Source organism: Protopterus annectens, chromosome 1.part1, assembly GCF_019279795.1.
Source record: "Protopterus annectens isolate FY-2018-M chromosome 1.part1, PAN1.0, whole genome shotgun sequence".
Taxonomy (NCBI): domain Eukaryota; kingdom Metazoa; phylum Chordata; order Ceratodontiformes; family Protopteridae; genus Protopterus; species Protopterus annectens.
Genome location: NC_056726.1, coordinates 1,455,698,801 through 1,455,719,456, shown reverse-complemented (window position 1 = coordinate 1,455,719,456; position 20,656 = coordinate 1,455,698,801). Strand labels below are relative to the sequence as shown.

General features: G+C 40.3%; 1 protein-coding gene across 1 annotated transcript in view; it reads right to left on the bottom strand.

Annotated features, from left to right (window-relative positions):
* Positions 1-2,481: 2,481 nt before the first annotated feature.
* The window catches only part of LOC122816388 (mannosyl-oligosaccharide 1,2-alpha-mannosidase IC-like), a 674,580-nt gene continuing 656,405 nt past the window's right edge, over positions 2,482-20,656 (bottom strand). The window contains exons 2-3 of the mRNA XM_044089140.1: positions 2,848-2,944; positions 2,482-2,489 (exon numbers count right to left, since the gene is read on the bottom strand). Coding sequence (XP_043945075.1) covers positions 2,482-2,489; positions 2,848-2,944 — 105 coding nt within the window. The remainder of the gene's footprint in view (positions 2,490-2,847; positions 2,945-20,656) is intronic.

Below are 20,656 nucleotides of genomic sequence, written 5' to 3'. Positions count from 1 at the left end.
AAATCTGACCTCAACAAACTATCCTCCTGTTGCAATCACATTGCCAGGGTTGCTACGGGCACAGCATTCAGGACACATCATTACTATAATCTGAAGAAGATTGGCAGGCTCGAGCTGCCTTCTCTACTGCAGCTCAACCAGCTCATAGTAGCTCATAAAAACCTATACCAATCGGACAACATACCTGCATTCAAAAATATTATCTGTCCTCATATTTCCCATAGGCAATTACACTCAGCTAAGCAACCCAACAACTCTGCAGGTGATGCCCTGTTTGCCAACTCTGTTGGCAAAATATGGAACCACCTTCCACCATACATCACCCAAGAAACCTCACTTCCCCTTTTCAAAACTAACCTCAAAAAACATCTGAAATCACATTGGATTTGTCCCTGCTCTACCCCAGACTTAAGACAACTTGTAACTCTATTAAACCTACCTATCCAAGTAAGATGTATTATATTGTAACAGCTATGTATTAATAACTCTGAAAAAGTGTGTATCTTATGGAATAATATGGTCTATGCATCTGATGTTGTAACATGTTTATGACATTAGTTTTGTATTGTCTTGTTTTGCTTTATCTGGAACTTTTCTCTCCGAGACTCCGCTGAAAATGGGCATGTATCCAGTCGGACTATCCCGGTCAACAAATGTAAAATAAATAAATAAATAAATAATACACACACACACACACACACACACACACACACACACACTGACTCAGAGGTCAAAATGTTATTCCTCAGCACTGAAAAATTAATCAATAAAATAATAATAAACTACACTAATTAAAGAAGTATTTCACCACATGAATGTAGTTTAATACACAAGATAAAAATCAAGAAAATAATACAAATCTACTAATAAAAGAAGTATTTCACAGCTGAATGTAGTTTAATACAAAGGATATAAATGGTCTGACACCACCACCATCTAGTAAAGGTACCAAAGAATAGGAAGTGAAGCTGAAAAGAACCTGAAAGAACATCTGACACAATGACATCATTGATGTGATGTCACACACTTGAAGAAGATAATTGAGTATGCTAAACTACAGGAGTGATACAGAAGGAGAAATAGAGATGCTTTCCTCAGAATGCTTGTTTAAAGCAAGAAAAACATCTAAAACATTTCTTTCTTAAAATAAATCTATCCAATTACTATACCCGAAAAAACATGATTTGCAATGTACTGTTACTTATACATAAGAAATCTGGGATAATTTATTTAGGCAAATTAAATGTAAGATTACAATCAGGTACAAATGCAGAAATGTATGGGCTAGTACAAGTTTGAATCAAGTTGTCCTGTTGGCTAATTAAAAAAAAATATTAAAGTTGCCCCACCACACCCCCACCAATTATAACTTACAACAAAACAGCATAACAGTCTAAAAACTCTAAGCATGTATTAATCATCTCACCCATTTGCTGCAGGAGAAGTTTGCTAGCCTTGCTTTGACTCATACTCTATAGTTATTTATTAGCAATATAAAGCACGAATGTTGGAGTAAAAAACTCTGGATACAAATAGCACTGAAATAGACACATTCACAATACAAACTATACCCACTTTGTAGAACAGACTTCCTACTCTTGATTTAAGATCCTCTGAAACAATCATTGTCTTTCAACATGGATTAATGAATTGGGTTTTAGACAAAAAATATATTAATTACTTGAAGTAATGTGTGTTCCTTGAAGGCACTGCTGCCTAGAATGTAGGATAAAATGTCTGTGAACCTACAAAACAAAAGGCACAAAGGCACAATGGAGACTGCATGCATTCATAAACACCAAAGTACTCCTAATAACCAAGCTAGTAATACAATTAGACACTGCTGTGAATGAGATCATTGATTGCAATCTATTTCCTGTAAAACTGACTGCAGTAAGCACATATTGTATAGGATAACCACTGTGTCGCACCAAACTGGAAGATGCTGGTAATTCCCAGTCATGAATGAGTGAATTAACAGTGTCACAATAAACAGACAACAATAACAAACATTATAGAGGATTGTATGCATCTAATCAATACCTCTTTCGCACAGACTATTTGGTCAAAACTTATTGATGGACTATTGTTTCAGCAAAACTTAAAATGCATTATTTTCGGGGGTGAAAAAGCTACCCCCTTCCCCCATCGTGCATAGGGCAGTTCCACAGTAGTTCACACCTGTTATATTGTACTCTTTAGTTATCAAAACTCAGATTTAGACATAAAGATCAAAAGACAACAACTTTCATTGATTATTCACTTTTTACGGAGTTATCTTTAAGAAATCTTTAAGAAATTAGCTGTTGACAAGATGGCCAATTCCTGAATGACTTAACAGATTAGCAAAGGTTGCAGTGCCACTTGGCCACAGGCCACAGGTAAGCAAAAGACATTTGATCAAGGACAATGCACAGTAAAATGCAAGCAGTAAAATGAGCCGAACACTACAGCAAATTGTGCAATTTGTGCTTCTAGCAGCTAAAACACTGAAATAAAACAGGAAAAGAAAGTAAAATTTGCAGCTAACATGAAAGCTTCCTTAGGCATAAACTTCAGACAGCTAAGATGATAAATGCTATTTTATAAACCTAGGTTTCCAAAACCTTGAGTAGGGTTCCTTTTGCATGTAGGAGCATTGAATTATTAAAATATCACAACTAACTTGCTATAGAACAAACATTGTGGTCTTTACTGAGGCTAGTTCTACACATGAAGAGTACTGCTGATTTCTCTCTCTAAGGACATTTCTAGTAGACTCAAAATGGCTCATAGGTCAAGGCAACACATCTCTCTGCCTAAAATACTTATGTTATAGGACAATTATGTCACTGGATGGTAACTTACCAAACATGTTGCCAATGTGTCCACTTTTAGTTAGCGGCCTCAGTTCATTCTTTCCCCAAGCATATTCTCTGTATTTATCCCATGCAAACTTTGTCATCTGCAAAAGAAGGAAAGGGTTGCAAAACATTACCAACTTTTTAAAACACATATTAATAAAAAGATAATGTACTACAATTTTTCCTGGACAGGTACAATTTAGTTCATCATTTTCACTACCCAAAAATGTACACTATTCATCAAGAATGAGGACAGAAGCTTTATTGGTGCACATACATTTGCCATCTTAAAGACATTTTGATAATCCAGTGGCATAATAAGAATTACTCAGAAGAGATTTATGCATAATAGCATAGACGAAGCCAGCAGATATATACTGAAAAGCAAATAAAGCATCATCTCGCATACTATCTGCAAAATAAAGATATAGACTTCTCCAGCCTTTTTGCATTTTGATTCACTACAAGATTTTGAGCATTAAAACTGAGTTCATCAAGCCTCCAGCCGGGACAACCTTTACCACCAGTGCAGCAGAGATAGCCATTACCACCAGTACTGCAGAGATAGCCATTACCACCAGTACAACAGAGATAGCCATTGCCACCAGTACAGCAGAGATAGCCATTACCATCAGTACTGCAGAGATAGCCATTAGCACCAGTATTGCAGAGATAGCCATTACCACCAGTACTGCAGAGATAGTCATTACCACGAGTACAGCAAAGACAGCCATTACCACCAGCACCTGCAATGTAATGCAAGCAGTAACCTCCTTAATGTGAGTAAATGCTTCTAGAAATTATTCCTCGATTTTATCCTCACTTATCAATCCTCATTTCCATTCTAGGGCAAGTCATTTTCTGGGTTTTTTGTCTTGGAAATAGTGCAAAACTGTACCATTTCTATCCATGTGAGCCACACATATTTTCCTGATTACCTTAGTGGACATTATATATATGGTTCCCCTTTATATTCTCAACACAAAGCTCGAACTTCAGTATCTCAAAACTATAAAGTCGAACAGCCCATAATCCCAAAACATAAAACATGAAAACTTCAAATCCTGAACATTCGCAAACCCTACATCACACAAAAAGTACACCACTGAACCCACAATACACAAACTAAACACTCCTATACTACATCTATGCGGGGGGGGCAAGCCCTCCTGCACAGCCCATGTGGGGGGCTGTGACCCCCACCTCTCCTACTTATATATACTAACTCCGAGATCACACTAACAGTAGAAAAATGCATCACTCACATGCAGACATTTTATACTCCCTCGGACACACACACACACACACACACACACACACACACACACACACACACACACACACACACACACATGCACACACACAAACACATAAACAAACACAACCTCCCTACCCTAACCCACACGTACAACTTACAATACAACTCACATACACTCACTTACCTTCACTTCAGTAAAGCATCCCGGCCAGACACTTCCCGTCCCGTTGCTACACTGCATAAGCTCGGATGCCAGCTATTCGAATTCGCACTTATGCACTTTCAAGATTTTACATTTTCGCCTTTACAGAAATTAGAGCTTTCGGTATTTCAGGATTGTAAATTGGAACTATATATATATATATATATATATATATATACATATATATATATATATATATATATATATATATATACATATATATGCATACGTATATATTTTATTTTTGGTGATTTGCAGTGCATTACATTTCAGCAACTCTTCTTTTGGAAAAGAACACCCAGTATCAAACATTGGGCCACAATGAGTTACTACACTGCAGCACTAGCAGTAGTAGCAGTAAATACATTACTAAGAGAGCACCCGGTATCAAATGTTGGGCCCTAATGAGTTACTGCACTGCAGCACTAGCAGAGGTAACAGCAAATATATTACTAAAAGAGCACCCGTTATCAAACGTTGGGCCTCATGAGTTACTGCACTGCAGCACTAGCAGTAGTAGCAGTAAATACATTACTAAGAGAGCACCCAGCATAAAATGTTGGGCCTCGATGAGTTACTGCACTGCAACATTAGCAGTAAATACATTACTTAAAGAGCACCCAGTATCAAACGTTGGGCCCCGATGACTTACTGCACTGCCGCACTAGCAGTAGTAGCCGTGAATACATTATTAAAAAAACACCCAGTATCAAACGTTGGGCCCCGATGAGTTACTGCACTGCAGCACTAGCAGTAGTAGCAGCAAATACATTACTGAAAGAGCACCCAGGATCAATCATTGGGCCACAATGAGTTACTGCACTACAGCACTAGCAGTAGTAGCAGCAAATACATTAATAAAAGAGCACCCAGTATCAAATGTTGGGCCCCGATGAGTTACTGCACTGCAGCACTAGCAGTAGTAGCAGCAAATACATTACTAAAAAAGCACCCAGTATCAAATGTTGACCTTGATGAGTTAGTGCACTACAACACTAGCAGTAGTAGCAGTGAATACATTACTTAAAGAGCACCCAGTATCAAACGTTGGGCTCCGATGACTTACTGCACTGCCGCACTAGCAGTAGTAGCTGTGAATACATTATTAAAAAAGCACCCACTATCAAACATTGGGCCCCGATGAGTTACTGCACTGCAGCACTAGCAGTAGTAGCAGCAAATACATTACTAAAAGAGCTCCCAGTATAAAACGTTGGGCCTCAATGAGTTACTGCTCTGCAGCTCTAGCAGTAGTAGCAGCAAATACATTACCAAAAGAGCAACTAGTATCAAACGTTGGGCCCCGATGAGTTACTGCACTGCAGACCTAGCACGAGTAACAGCAAATACATTACTAAAAGAGGACCCAGTATCAAACGTTGGGCCCCGATGAGTTACTTCACTGCAGCACTAGCAGTAGTAACATCAAATACGTTACTAAAAAAGCACTCAGTATCAAATGTTGGGCCCCGATGAGTTACTGCACTGCAATACTAGCAGTAGTAGCAGAAAATACATTACTAAAAGAGCACCCAGTATCAAACATTGGGCCTGATGAGTTACTGCACTGCAATACTAGCAGTAGTAGCAGTAAATACATTACTAAAAGAGTACCCAGTATGAAATGTTGGGCCTGAATGAGTTATTGCATTGTAACGCTAGCACTAGTAGCAGCAAATATATTACTAAAAGAGCACCCAGCATCAAATGTTGGGCCCCGATGAGTTACTGCACTGCAGCACTAGCTGTAGTAGCAGCAAATACATTACTAAAAGAGCACCCAGTATCAAACGTTGGGCCCCGATGAGTTACTGCACTGCAGCACTAGCAGTAGTAGCAGCAAATACATTACTAAAAGAGCACCCAATATCAAATGTTTGCCCCGATGAGTTAGTGCACTACAACACTAGCAGTAGTAGCAGTGAATACATTACTTAAAGAGCACCAAGTATCAAACGTTGGGCTCCGATGACTTACTGCACTGCCGCACTAGCAGTAGTAGCCATGAATACATTATTAAAAAAGCACCCAGTATCAAACATTGAGCCCCGATGAGTTACTGCACTGCAGCAATAGCAGTAGTAGCAGCAAATACATTAGTAAAAGAGCTCTCAGTATAAAATGTTGGGCCCTGATGAGTTACTGCACTGCAGCACTAACAGTAGTCACAGCAAATACATTACCAAAAGAGCAACTAGTATCAAACATCGGGCCCCGATGAGTTACTGCACTGCAGACCTAGCACTAGTAACAGCAAATACATTTCTAAAAGAGCACCCAGTATCAAACGTTGGGCCCCGATGAGTTACTGCACAGTAATACTAGCAGTAGTAGCAGTAAATACATTACTAAAAGAGCACCCAGTATCAAATGTTGGGCCTGATGAGTTACTGCACTGCACCACTAGGAGTAGTAGCAGCAAATACATTACTAAAAAAGCTCCCAGTATCAAATGTTGGGCCCCGATGAGTTACTGCACTGCAGCACTAGCAGTAGTAACAGCAAATACATTACTAAAAGAGCATCCAGTATCAAACGTTGGGCCCCGATGACTTACTGCACTGCAATACTAGCAGTAGTAGCAGCAAATACATTACTAAAAGAGCACCCAGTATCAAATGTTGGGCCTGATGAGTTACTGCATTGCAGTACTAGGAGTAGTAGCAGCAAATACATTACTAAAAAAGCACCCAGTATCAAACGTTGGGCCCCGATGAGTTACTGCACTGCAGCACTAGCAGTAGCAGCAGCAGATACATTACTAAAAGAGCACCCAGTATCAAATGTTGGGGCCCGATGAGTTACTGCAATGCAGAACTAGCAGTAGTAGCAGCAAATACATTACAAAAAGCACCCAGTATCAAATGTTGGGCCCCGATGAGTTACTGCATTGCAGAACTAACAGTAGTAGCAGAAATGCATTACTAAAAGAGCACCCAGCATCAAATGTTGGGCCCCGATGAGTTACTGCACTGCAGCACTAGCTGTAGTAGCAGCAAATACATTACTAAAAGAGCACCCAGTATCAACCGTTGGGCCCCAATGAGTTACTGCACTGCAGCACTAGCAGTAGTAGCAGCAAATACATTACTAAAAAAGCACCCAGTGTCTAACATTGGGCCCCGATGAGTTACTGCACTGCAGCACTAGCAGAAGTTGCTACAAATACATTACTAAAAGAGCACTCAGTATCAAACATTGGGCCCCAATGAGTTACTGTACTGCAGCACTAGCAGCAGTAGCAGCAAATACATTACTGAAAGATCACCCAGTATCAACCATTGGGCACCGATGAGTTACTGCACTGCAGCACTAGCAGTAGTAGCAGCAAATACATTAGTAAAAGAGCACCCAGTATCAAGCGTTGGGCCACGATGTGTTATTGCACTGTAACACTAGCAGTAGTAGCAGCAAATACATTACTAAAAGAGCACCCATTATCAAATGTTGGGCCCTGATGAGTTACTGCACTGCAGCACTAGCAATAGTAACAGCAAATACATTTCTAAAAGAGCACCCAGGATCAAATGCTGGGCCACGATGAGTCACTGCACTACAGCACTAGCAGTAGTAGCAGCAAATACATTACTAAAAGAGCACCCAGTATCAAACGCTGGGCCCCGATGACTTACTGCACTGCCACACTAGCAGTAGTAGCAGTGAATACAATATTAAAAGAGCACCCAGTATCAAACGTTGGGCCCCGATGAGTTACTGCACTGCAGAACTAGCACTAGTAACAGCAAATACATTACTAAAAGAGCACTTAATATCCAATGTTGGGCCCCGATGAGTTACTGCACTGCAGCACTAGCAGTAGTAGCAGCAAATACATTGCTAAAAAAGCACCCAGTATCAAATGTTGGGCCCCGATGAATTACTGCACTGCAGCACTAGCAGTAGTAGCAGCAAATACATTACTAAAAGAGCACCCAGTATCAAATGTTGGGCCCCAATGAGTTACTGCATTGCAGCACTGGAAGTAGTAGCAGCAAATACATTACTAAAAGAGCACCCAGTATCAAATGTTGGGACCCAATGAGTTACTGCACTGCAGAACTAGCAGTAGTAGCAGCAAATACATTACTAAAAAAGCACCCAGTATCAAATGTTGGGCCCCAATGAGTTACTGCATTGCAGAACTAGCAGTAGTAGCAGAAATACATTACTAAAATAGCACCCAGTATCAAATGTTGGGCCCCGATGAGTTACTGCACTGCAGCACTAGCAGTAGTAGCAGCAAATACATTACTAAAAGAGCACCCAGTATCAACCGTTGGACCCCAATGAGTTTCTGCACTGCAGCACTAACAGTAGTAGCAGCAAATACATTACTAAAAAAGCATCCAGTGTCTAACATTGGGCCCCGATGAGTTACTGCACTGCAGCACTAGCAGTAGTAGCAGCAAATACATTACTAAAAGAGCACCCAGTATCAAACATTGGGCCCCAATGAGTTACTGCACTTGCAGCACTAGCAGTAGTAGCAGCAAATACATTACTAAAAGAGCACCCAGTATCAAATGTTGGTCCCCAATGAGTTACTGCACTGCAGCACTAGCAATAGTAGCAACAAATACATTACTAAAAGAGCACCCAGTATCAGACGTTGGGCCCTGTTGAGTTACTGCACTGCAGCACTAGCAGTAGTAGCAGCAAATACATTACTAAAGGAGCAGCCATGATCAAACATTGGCCCCGATGAGTTACTGCACTGCAGCACTAGCAGTAGTAGCAGCGAGTACATTACTAAAAGAGCACCCAGTATCAAATGTTGGGCCCTGATGAGTTACTGCACTGCAGCACTAGCAGTAGTAGCAGCAAATACATTACTAAAAGAGCACCCAGTATTAAATGTTGGCCCCCGATGAGTTACTGCACTGCAGCACTAGCAGTAGTAGAAGCAAATACATTACTAAAAGAGCACCCAGTATCAACCGTTGGGCCCCAATGAGTTACTGCACTGCAGCACTAGCAGTAGTAGCAGCAAATACATTAGTAAAAGAGCAGACAAACAAAACCAGACACTTAAGCCTTTGCCGGGCTCTGAATCTGACATGGTATGTATAGTACTCTTCGGCATGAGGATCTGTCGGTGCTTTTTGCCCTTTAGCTCTTTTGAGTGAAACTCACCGCCTTCTGCAAAATGCCCACCATAATTCCCCCTTTCCTATTGCTATTACCTTGTGTATTTAATGCTTCCCCATTAGGAGATGGGATGCCGCAAGTGCAATACATGGTTCTACACATACATCAACTAAGGTATGTATTCAGGACGGGCATCACAAAGATAGACTGATTAAGTGTACCATCCTCTGCACATGATGTCTTCCTTACTTCTCCACAACTTGGACATGTAGTATACTATAGTACCCACTTCCATCCATCCCCCATGGTGGCTGTGCAATACACTCAAATCCATCCTACATGTTGGCTAACGAACACACTCTCATTCATCCCACATGATGACTATGGAACAGGCTCCCAACTATCCCACATGGTGACTATGGAACACGCTCTCATTCATTTCACATGGTGGCCATGGAACACATTCTCATCTGTCCCACATGGTAACTATGGAGCATGCTTTCTTCCACCCAAGCAGTGGCTATGAAATACACTCTTATCCATCCCACATGGTGACTATGGAACACACTCTCACCCATCCCACATAGTGGAAATGGAACATACTCTCACCCATAAGCTGATGAAAGCTATAACACCAACAACAAACTGATGAAAATGACAAAGACTGTAGACCAGACTGTCAGTACTTAAATAAATACATACAAATCAATCCACCAAGCTGTAAAAAAAACTCATAAGAGCCAAAAATGGTTAGCGCTTTTTTATAATCCAATATTAAACTTCTTCAGACAACACATACAGTTCATCACTTACTTTAAATAAGACCTAAAACATTCCATTGGCTGAGACAATTATTTAATGTGGTTAATGTAATTATTTAAAGTGATACTTCCTTATAAACATTTTCAATGGAAAAGTTGTCACTATTTATAAGAACATAAGACACCATCTCTACCATAATAAAGTTGAATTGTAAATACATATACAACACATAAGTACATATTTCTTAAAATTTCTTGAAGATTAAAATCTACTAAATGTTTATTCATATAGCTATACTAAAAAACCTTGCTATTCGATCTTTATAATTTCTTTCTTTCTAAAGCCTTTAATTGTAACACTGCAGAAATTGAGGTACGTTCATTTATACCTGGCCATGAGTCTGCTTACAGCTGAAGCTGCCATTTTAATTCCTTCAGTTCTAGTTGCAGTCTCCATGGTTGTTTGTCATTTATAAGTGCATGGTCAATGATAATAAAGTAGAACTTATGGCTTGGAAATTCCACAATATGTTTAGATAAGAAACACACTATTATCCATCCACATGGTGACTATGGAACACACTCTCACCCATTCCTGATAGTGGCAATGGAACACACTGTCACCCATCCCACATGGTGAATATGGAACACACTATCACCCCTCTCTCATGATGGCTATAGAACATGCTCCCATCCATCCCCCATGCTCCTATCCAGCCCACATAGTGGCTGCAGAACCTGCTCCCATCCATCCACATGGTGGCTATGGGACATGCTCTTATCCATCCTAAATGGTGGCTATAGAACATGCTTCCATCCATCCTACATGGTGGTTTGGGAACATGTTCCCATCCATCCTGCATGTTAACTATCGAACACACTCCCTTCCATCCAACATGGTGGCTTGGGAACACATTCCCATCCATCCCACATGGTGGCTGTGGAACACTCTCCCATCTATCCCACATGGTGGCTCTGGAACATGTTACCATCCATCCCACATGGTGGCTATGGAAAATGCTCCCATCCATCCCCCATGGTGACTATGGAATACACTTCCATCCATCCCACATAGTGGCTAAGGAACATGTTACCATCCATCCCACATGGTGGCTATGGAACATTCTCCTATCCATCCCACATGGTGGCTATGGAACATGCACTTATCCATCCCACATGGTGGCTATGGTACACACTCTCACCTATCCCACATGGTGGCTATGTAACACTCTCCCATCCATCCCACACATTGGTTATGTAACACACTCCTGTTTATCCCACATGGTGGCTGTGGTACACCCTCCCATCATCCCACATGGAGGCTATGAAACACATTCCTATCCAACCCACATGGTTGCTATGGTACACACTCATAGCTATCCCACATGGTGCCTATGGAATTCACTCCCATCCATCCCACATGGTGGCTATGGAAATCAGTCCTATCCATCCCAAATGGTGTAAATGGAATATACTCTCATTCATCTCACAGGGATGCTATGGAACACATTCCCATCCATCCCACATGGTGTAAATGGAACACTCTTCCATTCATCCCACATGTTGTTTATGGAAAACACTCCTATCCATCCCAAATGGTGTAAATGGAACACACTCTCATCCTTCTCACAGGGAAGTTATGGAACACCCTCCCATTCATCCAGTAGAGTGGCTATGGAACACAATCCCATCCATCCCACAGAGTGACTATGGAACATGTTCCCATCCATCCTGCCGCCTTGCAATGGGACATTCTGACAGGTGTCCCACAGGGTGTATGTAAAACATTTTCCGTGTGGAAACTTCGGTAAAACATTTTCCATATGGAAACCACACAATTATTTGCTTGGAAGACTGTGAATATTCCCTCCTTCTATTAGGACCTGATTACCTACTGACTCAGCCCCCCCCCCATTAAGTAGGAAAGCTGCTTTAAAGTGCTCAGTACTGCCTCTGTAGTCTGCACTCCAGCTGCTAGGACTTGCTCCTAAAATTTAATCACCAGTACTGCAGATAGAAGCGTCTGAAGGAGAGGTCTGGCAAGGTCCAACTGTTAACATATTTGTGTGGACTGAAGATGCACCTCTACTCCTCAGATGAGAATCAAGAAACTAGTTAAGGGACTCTATTGATTACTTTCTTTTCTAAAGCATTTTCGATAAATTGTCATAAAACTGCCCCCTCTCCTGTCTGTGATTTACATAAACTGGGTAGCAATCTCAGTCAAGGTCCAGGCAGTATCCAGTTTGAGGATGTGAGGGTTGCATCTTTGTTGTTTGATGATGATGCTGACAATGATGATGCTGATGATGATGCTGACGATGATGATGATGATGATCACGATGATGATGCTGATGATGATGCTGCTGCTGATGATGATGCTGATGATGATGATGATGCTGCTGCTGATGATGATACTGATGATGATGATGATGACAATTATGCTGATAATGATGCTGACGGTGATGATGATGCTGATGCTGCTGCTGATGATGATGCTGACAATGATGATGATGATGACGATGATGATGATCACGATGATGATGCTGATGATGCTGCTGCTGATGATGATGCTGACAACAATGATGATGCTGACGACGACGATGATGATGATGCTGACGATGATGACGATGATGCTGATAATGATGATCATGATGTATTAGGCTCATGTAAATGTGTTCTCTTCCATGCACTGCAGTGATTCACTGCTTAGTGGAAAACAGATGGCATGAAAATCATAGGTTCATAGGTTGGTACTAGGCTATCAGCCCTAGGGCCTATACAAGCTACAAGCCTGGCCATAACAATTCCCTGGACCCCTGTCTAGCAGGAAAACTGACGTGATCCCCGGGGTGAATTTCCTTTCTCCCATCCAATCGTCAAGGTTCTTTTTGAAAAGGGCCAAAGAGGCATTCTGCTTGACATGTATGGCCAGTCTATTCCAGCGTCTGGGGAATCTCTGGTTCAGGAACCTGTCCCTCCAGCATGTTTTGTTTATTGTGATGACAAGGGTTAGATCCCTGGAGCGTGTGGCTCTGAGGGATTGGGATTTAAAAATTAGAAATCATGAGTTTCTCCTGGAAAAAAGTGGATCTCTCTCTTTGCAGATGAAGGTGCAAGCTGCTACCATGGGGAGAGAAGTTTAAGCATCTTGGTGTCTTGTTTGTGAATGAAGGTAGAAGGGATCAAGGCTGACCAATGAATAGGTGCAGCAATGACAGTACTATAGTGTTTGCTCTGGATAGTGGTATGAAGTGAGAAAGTACACTTGTGCAAGTAAACTTACCATAACAGTATATGCTTGAATGATCACTGCTCTAGTTGCCTTACCTATATGGTTTATAACCTGCATAGGATTTAATAGCCAGCAATCTTTCAAAACTTCAGGACACCTTCCACCCAACAACAATATCAGTCAGAAGTAGAGTCCAGCAGCCCCAAGAGAATGGGCCTGCAAATCCAGATCTAGACCTACAGAAGGCATTGAGTTTATAGTGCTTTGCAAAAGTATGTTTAGAGGACCAAGTTGCAGCTTCCTGAATACTTCCAGAATCCAACCCTTTCCAAAAAGCAATAGATGAGGCCAAAGCCCTAGTACAGTTGGCCTTGACCCTGCCTGGAATAGGTTAGCTGTGGTGAGTATAATAAAAGATAAAAGTCTTAGACAACCATTTGGAAATAATCTGTTTTGACGTAGGTTGTCCCTTCTTCTTAGCATTTATTTATTTATTTATTTATTTATTTACATTTGCTCACTGGGAAATGCATTAATTCATTCATTCATTCAATTCAACATCATAAGAAATGAAAAGTTCATCTGAAGATCTGACAGACTTAATTCTGTCACGATAGTACCTGTGTTGTCTGTGGACATCTAAGGTATGGAGTTTCCTTTCTCCTTCATTTTTAGGTTCAGAAAAGTAAACAGGGAGATGGATAACTTGGCTTGAAGCAAACTTGGATACTACTTTAGGTAAAAAAGGACTGTTTTTTAAAGAAACACTGTCACTGTGGACATTAAATAGGGTCTACTCACCATAAGAAACTGCATCTCAGAAACCCTTGTTGCCCAGGCCAGAGTAATCAGAAAAATTGTTTTCTCTGTTAAGAACCTCAAGTCGGCCAGGTTAGCTGGTTCAAATGGAGTAAGCGTTACCTTCTATAACACAAACCTAAGACCCCAAGAAGCAGCCACCAGTTTTCTTGGGAGGCCTCCTATGCAAAACCTCTTTCAAAACCATTTTGATTCCATGAGCAGACATGTTGAAATGGTTGTTAAATAAACCTCAATGGTGGAGTAAGAAAGGCCATAGAACAGTAACGCATACAAATATAGTAAAACCAGTGAACAACTAGCTGTGAATAGGTGCTGTTTATGTTGTTGTCACCAACTGGAAAACCTTTTCCATTTACTAATATATGACTTTCAAGTAACAGGCTTTCTTGTCTCCATTAGAACCTGCTGCACATCCTCAGGAAAATGCCCTCAATAAATGGGCAGATAAATGAAATTAAGGTCCTATCATACAAACAATTGAATGAAGGTGATTGGGGTTAGGGTATATCAAACACCCCTGTTCTTGTGTTAATAGATCCAGTCTGTCAGGTAGCCGGTGGTAATTGCAGTAAATGTGCACGAAACATGATTCGTGCAGATGAAAACCCACTGCTGTGTTTGGATTTCACTAAGTTTAATTCTGAAATCAGCAACGAGTCCTCAGATATGGAAACTTTTTCTAGTGTGTTAAAGGACATGGAGAATGTTTTTTACAAACTGAAGAGACTACACTGGCAATGCCTCTGCATCCCAACATCATAAAGTGCTTCCCAGTGGCTAATGTGTTAAAGAACATGGAGAATGTTTTTTACAAACTGAAGAGACTACATTGGCAATGCCGCCACATGCCTACATCATAAAGTGGTTCCCAGTGGGTTACAAATACTCCAGATGCCGATATACTGGGATATCTATCAGGAGCTGCTTAAACAGTGGCAAACATTAAATTTAGAAGTAAGTTTTAGCTACATCGAATTACTTCTAAACTTTTTTTTGAAAATGCACTATTGCAAAAAGGTAACTAAGCGAACAGCAACTGGGGCTGTTGCTTAGATCATGGCACATAAGGGATAAGGGAATATTCCCTTTTCCCCACTGTTGTGCGGTCTCAGAGTGAGAATATAAAAGTAGTGGGGGGTGAGGGCACAGCTCCCCCCCCACATGAGGGGTGCAGGGGGGCTGAATGAGCATTGCAGACAATGTTTTTACAATTTAAAATTCAGTTAATGAGGGGCACTAGATGATATAAAAATAATAATGACATTTATATATGGCCAGCTGACAAAGGAGGCACTATAATTGTCTTGAATAATGAGGACTACAGTGATAAGATGCATTGCCTGTTAAACAATGGTGCTATTTACTGTAAGATTACTAAGATGGAAGCCAACAGACTTATCAAGGGTGTACATTATACTTTACTTAGCATGTTAATGACTAAGTTGATTACCAAAGACTTACATGATTATTTTGTAGTTTCAAGAACACCTGCTAGCTACCATCAATGGACTTACGAAGATTCATAAGGATCCCCAGAACCCACCCATGCACCCCATAGTAGCGGGGGGGGGTCACAGAGCCTTTCTCTGTCTTTGTGGAACATAAACTGAAGCCTCTAGTAGCGATCATGCCATCTGCATTGAGTGACACTCAGCAATTTTTGGAATCTCTTAATCCATGTATTAATGGTTTTGGAGTAGCTTCTATGCCTTGCATGGTTACACTTGATGTACAGAGTCTCTTCACAGTGATCCCTAATGACTATGGTATTGACGTCCGAGGAGTCTTTTATGTGAAAGAAGTGGCTACAATACAGAAACAATCAATATGATTTGTATATTATTTGAGTTAATTTTGGAAAACAATATTTTTGTGTTTAATAATGAGATATTTTGGCAGAAGTGGGGTGTAGCTATGAGCACCTTATGTGCCAACAGCTATGCTAATCTCGTTTTGGCCAAGTGGGAGAATCTGCATGTCTTGAACAATACTATTTTCTCAAGGTTTATCAAATATTACAAGCATTTTGTCGATGATGTTTTTGTTTTATGGGCTAGAACTAAGCAGGTACTAGAAGAGTGTGTTGCATATATAGGAGGAACCAATTTATTTGTCAAGCTTACCATGAGAGGGTCATTACACTGCATGGACTTTTTACATGTATGTGCACATACCAATGGTGATGGCATTTACGGCACAAGGCTCCATTGCAAAGAGTGTTGGAAGAATACATTGCTTGAAAGAAATAGTATGCATCCAGGATACGTTTATAAGAATGTCCTCAAAGGATAGGTCTTTAGGACTTCACGTTTACACACTGATGAAGATGAATTTTTGAAAGCAACTGAATGATTGAAAGCAGAATTTCAGGAGAGGGGATTCAAGGAAAACGAGACTGTGACTACATTTGGAGAAGTTAGCGCCTGCAGGAAAGGGAAGATGCACTTCTCCAATAACACTGATGATATTCCAGATAAATCACAGCATAGGAACTTTAAGGAATGGAGAAGTAAGTTAACATTAACTTATTCCAGTGACATGAGACTTGTTTGCAATATCATAAAAAAGAATTGGTCAGTATTAAACACCAATGAGGATATTAAACAGATTGTTGGTGAACAACCTTTATTTATTTATTTATTTTACATTTGTTGACCAGGATAGTCTGACTGGATATATATCCATTTTCAGCGGAGGCCCGGGGAGAAAATCTCCATACAGTAATGTGATATATACAATACAATAGACAGACAATTTAAAGAATACATGAGTCAAACTGTTTATACAAATATTTAAATCAGAAATTAGCACTATACAAGTGTAGGACAAAAGACAGAAGAAAGAGTTACGAATTCTTACTGTCAAGAGTTAGGTAGAAAAGACGAGGTCATGAGGTCAAAGGTAAAAGGTGGCAGGAAGATGTAAGGGGAAGAGGGGGTTAGCTAGGAAATAGGGAGGGAGGAAGAGATGAATAGTAAGTTGAAAGAAGGGATGGTGAGAGAGGTATGAAGAGATGAAGATGTGTACTAGGTTAAGAAATAATCTTAACCTAAAGAAACACTTGTGCCGTGGTCCAAAGTTTTAACCTGCGAGCAGATTCAGCAAAATCAGATAATTTCCATGCCATTCCTGCAAGGCTTGCAAATATATTTCTAAAGAACATATTTTTTTTGTGCATCTAGTCTCTAGGAAAGTATACATGCCGCGCCCGTATCTTCTTTATCTTTCAGCTTTTCCCGGTTAGGGGTCGCCACAGCGGATCACCGTCCACTCTGACTGTAAAACAAAGAATATAGTGTATTTAGTAGCTTGTGACACTTGTCACAACTTTTATGTTGGAAAAACCAATAGGCTATTTAAAGAGTGTATTCTTAAACATATAAGTGATGTTCAGCTCGGTGATGACAGAAATGCACCTCCCAGGCTTATAACATATTATAATGATCATAAGTTTGATTTTTATGGCCTTACAAGTTGTGGAAGAAAGTTTAAAAGTTGGTGACATTGTTAATTGCACAGAAATCGCCAAAATGAAATGGATTGCTACCCTACAAGTGGATAAGTTTGCAGGACTGAATGGGAACACCCCCCTCAGATCTGCCTTAAATGGGCATAGGCTTCTGACTGATTCTGATTGGTCAATAGTTTTTAAATATCCTAGTTAAGTATATGTTTTATACTGGATCTGAAGAAGCATTAAACATGAAAGCACTTATCCTTTCTGCTTCAACTCTTTATTTTTATTAAAGTATATGCCTATAACCATGGTAGCTGCATTGAATTTTATTCTTTCAGTTACTGGTTTCATTCAGTGCAAACATTTAACTGTCATTGGTGCATTCGTTTTGATAATTTGCAAAAGAAGGGAGAACCACAGATGCCTGCACCAAAAGGGAATCACCACAATGATCATGGGGGGATTCCTTCTGAATCTTTACAAGAACGCTGGCTATCAACAGAAAGGGTAGAAAAGCATACACAAACATTCCTGCCCAAGAAAAAGAAAAGGCATCTATATTCCAGGCTTTCTCCCATGGAGTCCTGGAGCAGAATCTTGCCATCTGATTGTTCAGAGAGGAGGCAAATAAGTCTAAATGAGGACCTCTCCACAGATGGATCAGTTTTTGGAAGACCCCCTGATCTAGTTTCCATTCATGAGGGTCTGCTCTTGTCCTGTTCTGCTTGTCTGCAACACTGTTTTGCTCTGATGGAATGTAGGATGCCTGTAGAGTGAGATTGTGCTGTGAATGTATATCCCAAGCTAACATGGCTAATCTGTAAAGGGTGTACAACCTGGCTCTGCCTTGCTTGTTCATGTACCACATGACTATGGTATTGTCTGTAACCACTTGGAAAGGTCCCAGGGACCAAAGATGGTTCAGAGAATTGAATGCCTTGATTACGGCAAGCATCTGCTTTATATTTAAGTGCTTACCTCTGTCCTAGGCGTTTCACACACTTTGTACTTTTATCCTTTCTCAAAAGCTCCCCAAGCAAAGTCTGAAGCATCTGCAATGACTGACAGCTCTGGAACAGGGAGGGAAAATGAGAGACCTGAATTTAAGAATATTTTCTGTCTCTACCAAGTGTTTTCTCTTCTGACAAACCCCAATCACTGGGATATATAAAGACAAAGGATGTTGGTGCTGGGACCAAAGAGATTTCTTTCTCACTTGGAGTCTTGCCAGGGGTATCATAAAAAGCATAGATGCCAGGAGATCGAAAGTACTAAGGAATTCCCTCACAGTGACCAAAGTCTGAGTGAAAAACCTTAGAAACAGATTTTATTTATTATTTATTTTATATTTGTGTACTGAGGAGGTCCGACTGGACAAAGGTGTCCGCTTTCAGTGGAGCCCTGGGGAGAAAAGCTCCAGAACAATGCTAACATACTATACATAACAAATTTACATGAGCATTGTGATTTACACATTCACTTATAAAAATATAGCAGATAATAACATATGATTGCATGACGATATTTACATAAGCATAGACGTTTAGACATACAATTAAAAGTACAGCAGGTACTAACGTACGTTTGTTGTTCATACAGTATGTTTAGTAGAGATAATCTTGGAGACGTACTGAAGATAAGACAAGAAAGGAAAACTAAAAAAGGAGGAGAATATAGTCAATATAGATAATACAGAGAGACAATATAGATCTAGAGATAAACCTATTTTCCTGTGGAAGAAATGCTCTCTGAACTGAGATGTCTAGCTCAATCCTTTGTGAAGAAGTCAATGATCTCTTGGAATCCCAGTGTATGTAAGAGAGCTCTCACCAAAATGAGAGATTCCTGACACTTTGAAAAAGACTACAAAGATAACCAAGTCATCTAAATATGGAAAATGTGGAGAACTTGTAGCTAGACACTTTGTGAACACTCTTGGTGCAGTGGATAGTACAAAGGGTAAGGCAGAGCACTGATAATGTGATCAATGGATGAATAGGGATGCATCTTTTAAGTCTAGTGTTACTAGGAAACTTGAATGTGGAAGACGAGGTAATAACTTGTGAAGTGACATCATTTCGAATTTTGGCACTGTCACGGCTACGTTTAGGAGAGCAACATCCTGATCTGGTCCCCATTCATTTTCTTTTTTGGCACTAAAAATATCCTTGAAAAAAGCCCCCCATTCACCACCTGGGAAGGAAGAAAGGGTTTGAGCACACCCATGTGATTAAGAACAGGGTAAATAAAATAATGAGGCTGGGTGGATGAGGGATTACCCCCGAAAGGGAAGAATATCCCCCCATTGCCATCTGTAAACTTGATGAATGATCTTCAGAACACATTTATATGAAACTATCTGCTGCCATAGATAAAACATGAAATTCAGACTTTCTTGAAGGGAAATTGGGCTGCCGGGGGGGGGGGGGGCTAGGTCCCTTGAACAGACTTTCTGACTTGTTTAACTGTTCTCAGCTTTGTGAGGTTCCACAATTTTTTTTTTTGGAACTGCCTTGCCATTTCTTAAACATCTGTTTACCTCTGTTTTATTGAGACTGTATATTTTGTGTTTTTTTCCAAAATTGGGTGGGGGGGGTTCAGAGAATCCCTTGGAAGAACTGGAATATCTTTTAGAATCCCTGTATCAGCTTACCCCTTTCATCACACTTTTTTATCACTTCTGCAGTAGAGGGGCCAAAAACTAAATCTCTAGTCAAAGGAGACTTTAAAATCTCATTTTCATTGTTAACTTCATCTGGAGGTTCTGAAAAGGCAGCCAGGCAAACCTTAAAACAGTATCAGTAGCCATAGGCCTGGAGGAAGTGTCAGCTACGTCACACACACTGCAAACACTGAGTACTGACTTAAAAAACAGAAGTAACTAAATTATTTAAAGCCTATTTTTCCTCACAAGAAGAAACTGCAAAGAAAACATTCCTTGTACTTTCACAATTAGAACAAACTTTAACATATGAGACAGACAAATCAAA